At 48.0% G+C, this 10,168-nt stretch overlaps 1 protein-coding gene across 4 annotated transcripts in view; it reads left to right on the top strand.

The window, feature by feature from the left end:
- The first annotated feature begins 6,112 nt into the window (after positions 1 to 6,112).
- Positions 6,113 to 10,168, top strand: part of IGSF3 (immunoglobulin superfamily member 3) — a 162,565-nt gene continuing 158,509 nt past the window's right edge. For 3 of the 4 annotated variants that reach the window (XM_073304603.2, XM_073304565.2, XM_073304593.1), the window contains exon 1: positions 6,120 to 7,510. In XM_073304603.2, the coding sequence (XP_073160704.1) occupies positions 7,468 to 7,510 (43 nt within the window). In that variant the 5' untranslated portion in view covers positions 6,120 to 7,467. Of the gene's footprint in view, positions 7,511 to 10,168 lie in introns of all 4 variants that reach the window. The other variant, XM_073304574.2, reaches the window with a different exon arrangement.

The following is a 10,168-nucleotide window of genomic DNA, read 5'->3' as shown; positions in this document are numbered from 1 at the left end:
AGCAATGGTTAAAAGAAAATCTGCAAAAGGATTTAACTGCCTTATGCTGTGTTGCTGACAGATGCCCTGAAAATCTGGATACATTGATTTATCTTAAAATAGTCTTTTCCCCGCTCTTCAGTTTGATCCTCTGTTGTGTGGACCGAACTTCCTTGGCATCAACTGTGCTGCTGGGACATCATCTCAGTGTATGTATCTGCCACAGGCTGGCATACTGACCCCAGGGCACACACTAGGCATCAATAAACCCAAATACTTGGACTAATTACAGATGCCAGCTTTCCTGCAATGACAGCACCACTGTTTAAGCCACAGCAGTTAGGGTTATGTCTTGGTCCCCATTACAAGCTCTCACACCCATTTTAAATGGACTTCAACCTTGGCAATAAAAAAATCTCACTGGGTGAAACTAATGTGTAGAAGTTCTCAGCTTAAGAAAGGTCTCGGAATGTTTAAGCAAGAAGTTTGGCCACTCTTCAATAGCAGGTAGGATAGTGGCTCATATCACTCATGTTTTTTGGGAGGATATCCCTTTTCCATGCTGGGAACACTCCCACCTACTATCTAGCTGTGACCCCCTCCCCAGGTTTAGCGATATGGAAAGAAAGAGCAGAGTGGCTGTGATCCACTGATACCTTTTTGTGATCACCTGGTTGAGAACTTCTGAGTTAGGATAATTTTACACATTCTTAAATTCTAGTCTCGACTCTTCTGCTGATTCACTGTAGGCTTCAGAGCAAAAAACACCCTCAGTAATGAGTCTCAGAGCCTCGGTCAGCTGACTCAAGCTCGCACTATGGGGCTAAAAATAGCAGTGTAGACATTTGGGCTTGGCCTGAAGCCTGAGCTCCGAGACCCACCCCACTCACTGGTTTTCAGAGTGTGGGCCTTGCACAAGTCATGTGGAATAACATTTCCAAAAGTGGTCTCTCATGATGGATGATGCAATTTCTGGTTGCCTGATTTAGGGTACTTAGGTGTGGTAAGTTGCACACACAAAAACCAAGGCACCTTGAATCAGTGGCATTTTAAAAAATGTGAGTCTTAATCTCTCTGGGCCAGATTCAATTTTGCTGTAAGCGGAAGCAACTTGAGTTGATTTCAAGTAGGGCCAAGGTTGGCCCACTGTGTCTGTTTCCCCTCCTGTAAAATAGGGATAATAATACTTACTTTGCATTGTTCTCTGGATTGTTGTGAGGATAAAATAATGGGCCTGATTCTCAGTTACACTGAGGCCCCCATTGCAACTTAGGTGACTTAAAGGGGTGGAAGTAGTATAAGGGCTTTCTGACTACACATTGTCCTATGGCCTTTCTGTGCTTTTCTTCCCCTATAAAGGGAAGTGGAGTGTAAGTCTGAGCACCCCAGAGGCTATTCTAATTTACACCAGGGCTGGGCAGGACCTTGCCTGCCCCAGAATATATGGACTACAGAGCTGGTTTAAAGCCACCTTTGCTCCCTCTACATTCTGTAACAAATACAGGAACAGAGTAACTGATGATAATTGGATTCAAGGTTTGTAAAGCACTTTGAGATGAAATGGCTAAGTAATGTAATTATTATGCCATAGACATAGACGAGCTGCATTCAGACGTCTTCTCTCAGGACTAGATAGCAGTCTGACATTCTTCTTTCCCCCCATCTGTGGAACACAGGAGGCCTATGTGTGTAGGAAGAGTAGAATATCAGAGCTGAGATCTACCATGTACACACAAGAGGGGACCTCCTGACCTCATTGTATAACCCTCTGTGCCTCAGCAAAGTGACAGATCTTTCTAAGGGTGGGAATAGATTCCTATCTGAGCGGGAGTTCTGGGACATGGTGGGTGTCTCGCCAACATCCTAGGAGTGACACAGCTACAACTACACTGCATACAACACTGAATTTGTGTGTCACTTGTCTTTGCTTTTCTGAGGCAAAGAATACTGTTTCAGGGAAAACCAGTGGAAGGTGTTTTATTTAAACATAGCCACTCTTTTGTGGGACCCCTGGTAACAGAGCCACTGCTAATTGTCCTAATCCAAGCAGCCACTGCTTTGTGTCACTTCCTTTTCCTGCACAAAGGCCTGGGGGAGCCTGATGCTGAACTCTGCTGAATTGTCTCACGGGTACAATCCCATTCATTAAGGAAGACATGGGAATTGGTTGGAATTGCCGATTAAGTGCCACAGTTGCTTTTCAGGGGACTGCAGTGAGCTGGATCATTCCCTCTCTCATACCAGGGGGGTCCACCAGCACTGTCTCACCTCTGCCTGCTGAGGGCAGGGATGTAGACATGCTGGAGGCTCTGGTGAGCAAAGTAGAAAGCAGTTCTGAGCAGTGCACTGGCAGTGGCAGAGAGAACCCCACATTGTGGGCAGCAGTGTGGGCACCATCAGAGGTACACCCACCAGCCTCCAGCTACTATGGCATCCCCACCGCCAAACCGTGCAACCAAGTGGTATGAACAAAGTGCTCTGGCAGTTCCTGAAGAAGAGGTAAGTGAATACGGATACGTGGATCTGTGCAGAGCTCCACACAGCCCGGTCCTGTCCTGGAACATTACACTGACCTGGGGCTTGAGGATATTTTGCCCATGTATGTATTTATTTAAGTCACCATGTAAGTTATGTGAATAAACCATGCCTACAAATATATTTCTGTAGGCAGAGACGTGGCCTAGTTGTCACAGCCCAGAATGGAGCAGTAGGAATCATTGGGTTCTAATCTAGCTGTTGCTTCTTAGCATATGCACAACAGGCCTCCGGTGGCACATGACCAAGATTCATCACCAAATTTAATCTGCTAGTTGGATCATTAGCTTCCCCAGCCCGGGCCGAGTAGTGATGGGGAGTGTATCATGAATGCTGATCCATGACCCTTGTAATCTGGCTGTAACATCAACAGCTTTGGGAAAGTCAATTGACCATTCTTGGCCTCAGTTTCCCCATCTATGAAATGGAGATAATACCCTTGCTCTCCTCAAAGAATATTTGTAAAGTATCTGAAAGTGAAAAGAGCTATTATGAACGTGAAGCTATTTTTATTATTGGGGTCAAAGAGGAGAACCAAGCACGGAGATGATGAAGCTTTCGAAACATAGGTTCCCATTAATAGTCTTTAGCACACAGTGTTTATTATATTCTAATTTGACTAAAATAGGATTAATTTTATAATGCTATAATGTCATTTGCATGGTCCCTTTATGTATATTATTGTTACTATGCATTAATGCAATACCTTGGAAGAGCTTTAAGAAAAGGAGGATGTGAAAGCTTGGTGAATCTCTGGTATTTTGCAGTGCATACTATTTTATGCTCCTTTAGACTTCATATGGGGTATACTAATATGGTACCTGTACATAATAAGAATACTCCCAAACCTATCTCAAGTTCCATAGCAGCATGGTCTTCTAGACAAAGCTCTGGACTCTTGAGTCTTTATCTCTTTCCAATTTTAGCCTGAAATGTATTTTTCTCCCTTATCTCTATTTCCTAATTTTCTTTGCTGTTTATTTGTAACTCTTTGAAGCATTTTGGGGTACAAGACCTGATCCTACAGACACTTAAATAGGTGCATAACTTGACTTATGAGTAGCCCCACAGTGTCCAATGAAGATACTCATGGGTAGGGCCCTACCAAATTCATGGCCATGAAAAACACGTCACAGACCATGAAATTTGGATTCCCCCCATGAAGTCTGGTCTTTTGTGTGCTTTTACGCTATACTATACAGATGTCATGGGGGAGACCAGCCTTTCTCAAATTGTGGGTCATAGATACTAAGGTCATAAGGGACCATTATGATCATCTAGTCTGACCTCCTGCACAACGCAGGCCACAGAACCTCACCCACCCACTCCTGCAATAAACCTCTCACCTATGTCTGAGCTATTAAGTCCTCAAATCATGGTTTAAAAACTTCAAGGTGCAGAGAATCCTCCAGCAAGTGACTCGTGCCCCATGCTACAGAGCAAGGCGAAAAACCCCCAGGGCCTTTTCCAATCTGCCCTGGAGGAAAATTCCTTCCCGACCCCAAATATGGCGATCAGCTGAACCCTGAGCATATGGGCAAGATTCAGCAGCCAGATACCCAGTCCTGACCCAAAAGGTGGTTGCGGGGGGGTGGGGGTGGGGGGGGAAGGGGTCGCAAGTATGGGTGGCAGGTATAACAGGCCAGGGAAGGCTAACCATTCCCTGGCGCAGCTGCCACGGACCCGCCACCAGACACCTGGGCCACAGTGGCCCGGCCCCTTCCCCAAGGCCCCCACTGCCTGCTGCTGCAGTCTGCCTGTTGCTGCTCACCACGTCCCTGCGCCTCAGGGGTGGGGGAGTGAGGAGGGAACGCAGTGAGCCAGCAGTGGGTGGGAGGATCTGGAGGGGGAGTGAGAGGACTGGCCCGCAGCTGGCCAGGCGTGGGGGGGCGGCTGGCGGCTCAGCCCAGCACTCAGGGTGGGGCAGGCTGTCGTGGCTGGGGTGGGCAGGCCAGGGCGCCTCCAGTCACAGGAGGGCCTTCAGGGCTTCTCCTGTTATGGGTGGGTGAGTTCAGGGCTCCGGCATGGTTTGGCCTTGGGTGGAAGGGGTGTGGCCAGCAGGCTAGCCTCCCCAAAGCGGAGGTTCACCCGCTGCCCATAACTGCAAGGTTATTTTAGGGTATTGCCACCCTTACTTCTGTGCTGCCTTCAGAGCTGGGAGGCCGGAGAGCGGCAGCTGCTCTGAAGGCAGCAGCGCAGAAGTAAGGGTGGCAATACTATACCCTGCATCCTTACTTCTGCACTGCTGCTGGTGGTGGCTGTACTTCAGACCGGGGCTCCTGGCCAGCAGCTGCTGCTCTCCAGCCACCCAGCTCCGAAGGCAGCGTTGCCACCAGCAGCAGCATAGACATAAGGGTAGCAGTACCGCAACCCCCCTACAATAACCTTGTGCCCCCCAACTCCTTTTTGAGTCAGGATCCCTACAGTTACAGCACCATGAAATATCAGATTTAAATAGCTCAAATCATGAATTTTACCTTTTTTAAAATTGACCAAAATGGAGTGTGAATTTGGCAGGGCCCTAGTCATGGGTGAAGTTATGCAACAATGTGGTGCCACAACAATAAATATCACAGGGGCCGGAGGAAGGCCTGCTTTTGTCCCAGAAAGACAAGAAGTGGCAGCCCTGATTGTACGTACAACCACCACTGCATGGATAGGTGCTGCTGCACCCCCCGACTTGAAGTGATTTCCATCGTATACAGGGTTTACAGTTTAGTTCAATGGCTCTGAGCACCCCCATTATACAAACTGTTCCTGCACCTCTACTTGCATGAGTAACGAATAAGCAGTAAGGATTTGAAGGAACCTTAGGAGGGGGAAGCTTCTCTAGCTGCAGCAGGGGTTCTCAAACTGGGGGTTGGGACCGCTCGGGGGTTGCAAGGTTATTACTTGGGGGGATGGTCAGGAGCTGTCAGCCTCCACCCTAAACCCTACTTTGTCTCCAGCATTTATAATGGTATTAAATATATAAAAAAGTGGTTTTAATTTATGAGGGGGGTCACACGCAGAGGCTTGCTATGTGAAAAGGTTCAGAGTAGCAGCCGTGTTAGTCTGTATTCGCAAAAAGAACAGGAGGACTTGTGGCACCTTAGAGACTAACACATTTATTTGAGCATGAGCTTCTGTGAGCTACAGATCCGATGAAGTGAGGAGCTGTAGCTCACGAAAGCTGATGCTCAAATAAATGTGTTAGTCGCTAAGGTGCCACAAGTCCTCCTGTTCTTTTTATGTGAAAGGGGTCACGCCTACAGAAGTTTGAGAACCACTGATCCAGAGCCTTAGGAGCACGAACCAGAGTATCTCAGCCCGGCTGTAATATGAGCCCGGCTCCCGGTTCAAAAAGCAGATGCGGGTGCGTCCAGCTTATCTCAACCCCTTTGCACCCCCCTTTCCTCCCTCCCTACTGGAGGGGGGAGGAAGCCCAGCCCCGCCTGCTTCCCGGAGAGCCGGCCGAGACCAGGCGTGGCCCCTGGCGGCCGGGTTGCCGGTGCGAGAGGTGAGGAAGCGAGGGGAGGGACTAGGCGGGGCAGGGCTGAGGGGAGCGGGAGGCCCAGGGGGCAGAGGGTGGAGCGGAGGGAGGAGTTTCCCGGCGCAGAGGAAGCGCCCGCCTCCCCCGGGCTTTGCGAGCGGAGAAGGGAAGCCAGGCGGTGCCGGCTGCAGGGCAGGTAGGTGACCCGGCGGCCCCACCTCTCCCGGGGGCGGAGCAGCGCCCGCGGGGACCAGCGTGGGCGGGCCGGGGGGCTCCTGGGACCGACGTGCGGAGGGAGCCCGGACACCTGGAGGCGCCGTGAGTGTGTGTGGCGGTGCCCGGCTGCGGGCTCTGCCAGGGCACGGGGAGCGCTCGCCCGGACCCTCCTCCGCGGGGAGACGGGCCGCCCGGCTCGCCCGTTGCCGCAGCCCGCTCCGGGGCAGCGGAGCCGGCAGAGGCTGCCTGCTGCTGCTGCTCTCCCCCACCCCGCCCCTTAGCCAGGGGGCGCCCCTCGGAGCGCCCCGTCTCCCGGTGCATGAGCCCCGCCGGAGACCCGAACAGCCGCGAAGGTGAGACAATAGCGGGCTGGGCTCGCGGCTGCCCAGCCCCGGGGCTCGGTTCCCCGCAGCGCTGCCCTCCGCGTCCGACCGCCGCTGGGCTGGGGGGCGCGGAAGGCCGCCTCTCACGCCTTGCTAACTTCGCTCGCAGGGGGAGCTGGAAGGAGCTGCCCGCTCCCGGGAGATGAGCTGAGCTAGGAGCCGAGCCCAGGCGGAGCGGGAGCAGCGGCGGAGGGTAGGATCCCGGCCCCGGTTGCACCGCCAGAAGCCGCGCACTGTTAGGCAGAGCCGAGCCCAGCCCCGCTGGCGGGTGGAGGAGATCGGGACACAGCTCACGCTCATCCCTTCCCAAGGAAGGAAACCGCTGGAGAAGCAAAGACACCGACTCTGACGCGCTCTTGTCATGTAGCAGCCAAGCTTGGGCGCCAGGGGTTTTGAACTCCCATTATCTCTTCAGCTGCGGGGCCGGTAACTGACTCTTGGGAACTGTTCTGGGAGGCACATTTTCGCTGGGAGGAGGATCTAGCATTACCAGACGGAGCAGATGAAAGGATTCCTCTTACTCTTTTCCCTCCTCTTCCCTGGAGCACTAATCTAAAAGGAAAGGATACACAGCCACTGTTGAAACTGGACCTGGAAAAAATCAAAGTGAACACTGAGACACAGAGCGTGTCAGGATCTGGAAAGGCAGTAGCATCAATTTGGGAAGATTATTCATCATTTGAGGACGTTTTCAGGCTGCCCACGAAGCCTTTCCCTCACTTATTTTTCCCTTCTTCCCCTCTACTTTGTACTTTCACTCCCAACAAAATATTTTTCTGGAAATACAAGCCAATTGGTGTCTGTCTGATAGCTGAAGATAAAAGAATAGGTGAGGGAGGAAGAGAACAAGAGCTGCCCCTTCATCTTCACTCTCTTACAAAGATGAGGTGCCTTCTGCAAGAGCTGACATCTCTTCTACTGCTAGGTAAGTAACTGCCTGTCTATATCAATAATCTGTTAAAAGTTTGACCCACCATTCATTTCTCTTTTTAGCAGTGCATTTTATATGGAATAGGACTGTATCACACCCATTCAGTTTCCTGAGAGATTCCAAGTGGCAGATAGTACCCTGTGCTCTTCCAAAAGAAATGCAGTAGCAATGGCTATTGCTGGAATTGAAGGGAGAAAAATATCTAAGGCCCTTTCAGCATTGAGCAAATTCTTTATATTATTTACTTGTACAGTATTACCACTAGGAATCCTTGTCAAAGGTGAGGACCCCATTAGGCTAGGCGCTGTACAAATGCAGAACAGAAAAGTGTTCCCTGATGCCTATGTACTGGGATCCATTCAGAACTTGTAAACTGTGCATGAGAAGGGAACAATGAACGGTCCTTTTCTGTTGTGCCTGCAGCTGTACCATTTCTGGCTCTGAACTTTGCTTGTCAGATTTCACAAGCTCCTTTGAGCCTGGTTAATACTGGACTGGGATACCTCCACGAAAACTTAAGTTTTGGTGAATAAATAAGGTTGTGCTTCTCTCTCCTAGTAAGTACAGAAGGCATGCCTTGGCTGTGTTGCTGGATGTAAAAAACATAAAACCAAAGTCCTCCTAATCTATGGTTCTTATTAATTTAATGCAATCTCTATTTTTACGAGAGTGGAGGTGGCTTCCTGGCTAAACTTCAACTTGTGTAAGTATACTCTGTCTCCCTGAATTCCCCCTACCATTCCAATTGGGTATAATATTCTTCAATTCTTGCCTTAAAGTGTCTTGTAGAAGTGCTGTGTGCAGTTGAATAGCTGTTGTGTCCCATCCCACAAGTGTCTGTCTCAGCTCAGTGGGTGAATGTACGTAGTCTTGTAAAGTGTTTTGGGATCTTTCTGGAAGAGAGATGCTGTAGCAATGTAAGACCCCTTTACAATTTCAAGAATGGCTGAATACGAGTTGTGATGGCCCATATGTCTAGCTTAGTGTTAGCAAAATGCATTTTTGAGTAAATTGATATCTTTGTGATAACACAGACTGTTTCCACACCTGAAAAACACAACCTGATGTTTATGTGTAAAGGGAGATATTTAGTAATGGTGAAAGCTTCCTTTGCTCTTATGGAAGTGAGGATTTTCTGTTAATTTCTAAACTGTTGGAGTAAAAGAAGCAGAGCTGGCAGCATCTTTTGTGTCTAGTCGTAAGAACTGGCAAAGCAAATGCAGGATAGCTTGGAAACAACACTTGTGCTTGACTTGCACAGCCGTGCTTCCACATCTCCGATTTCATGTTTCTCATGCTATCTTTCCTTTGCCGGAAGAGAGAGAGGTGAACCTTTGTACTGGTTTTGGCTAGGGTTCAAACTTCGAAAAAAATGATTGTTTCTCCTCCCCACTCCCTGGAAAAACACTTAGAAACCAAGGTTGCCTGGATTACTTTGCTGTATAATTTACAAACTGAATCTATTGTATTCTGATCGTCAATATGGATGAATTGAAACTGCTTGAGTTAACTTTACGTGCTTGAATACTAAATCCTCTTGGATTAAGAACAATATTATTCTGGATAACCTTTTCCTAATAAGGAGTGAGTGGGTGCTTGTCTATTCTTCCTTCAAAGTTGATACTAAACTGATACCCCAGGATAGCAGTAGGGGGCATTGTGTTGCTAGAGGAGTGGTCCTTCAGATCAGATATAAAACACAGATCTTGACAACTCTTCTCATATATAAGAGTTTAGGTGTTCTCTCCAGTGCCCTGGTCAAATTCCATCTTGGTAATTACTTTCTGTTAACCTGAATTATGTTTTATACTTCTCCAATTAAAACTGCATCCAATGTTCTTAATTTTCTATCAGTGTTGTGTGGAAAAGCTGCCAAGGTATCAAACAGCTGCTGCCTTCTATCTCAGAAGGGCTACTTTTTAATTGTATGCATCAGAATCCTATGTGCATCTCTAGTTTTGTAAAGCATTTTGGTATCTTTATGTGTGCAAGTAGAAGCATATGTGTAAGATGCTCCTTTTTAAAAAAAAAAACGAACAACATACAGTTTAACGGGGGAATTGGCTAGTCCCATTTTGGTGTGCATCACAAGAGTTTAGGTTTTGGGCTTCTTTAAACTGTTTGCATGATATTTGCTGAACTGGTGTTTTTTAATAACACCTGATCTGACAGTGCCTTGAAGCCTTCTGCTCTGTCTGAAAGCCAGAGGCTACTCAAAAATTCTTTAGGGCAGTGTTTCTGAAAGCTAGAGACTTAATTTGCTTTACTAAGGAGAAGGATAGGGTGGGGGTCAAAAGCTTATCTTGTTTTATAACATAAATCTTCTGACTGGCTTTCCAAATAAGGATTCAGGGTGATTTTTTTTTTATTATTATTATTATTTTATTTTTTGGTTTTCGTGCTATAATATATAGTGCTGATGCTATGGTGATAGGTGCACTTGAAAAGGAGTGTAGTTCATATTGCTCTACTATTTATAAACCCATTAGAATGTAAAAAGAAAGGCGATGATAAAAGCTGAAGACAACTTAACTAGCTTGTACTTGATTTACTATTTTATATTAACAAATTCAGAATAACTCTGCAGAACAAGGGATTGAAAACCCACAGCTGGCATGTGGGTGTCACACTCTGAGACAGTTGCTGCTTTTT

The sequence above is a fragment of the Lepidochelys kempii genome, chromosome 1 (genome assembly GCF_965140285.1).
Source record: "Lepidochelys kempii isolate rLepKem1 chromosome 1, rLepKem1.hap1, whole genome shotgun sequence".
Classification (NCBI taxonomy): domain Eukaryota; kingdom Metazoa; phylum Chordata; order Testudines; family Cheloniidae; genus Lepidochelys; species Lepidochelys kempii.
The sequence above is the reverse complement of the archived record's forward strand: the minus strand, read 5'-3'. Positions and strand labels throughout refer to the sequence as shown.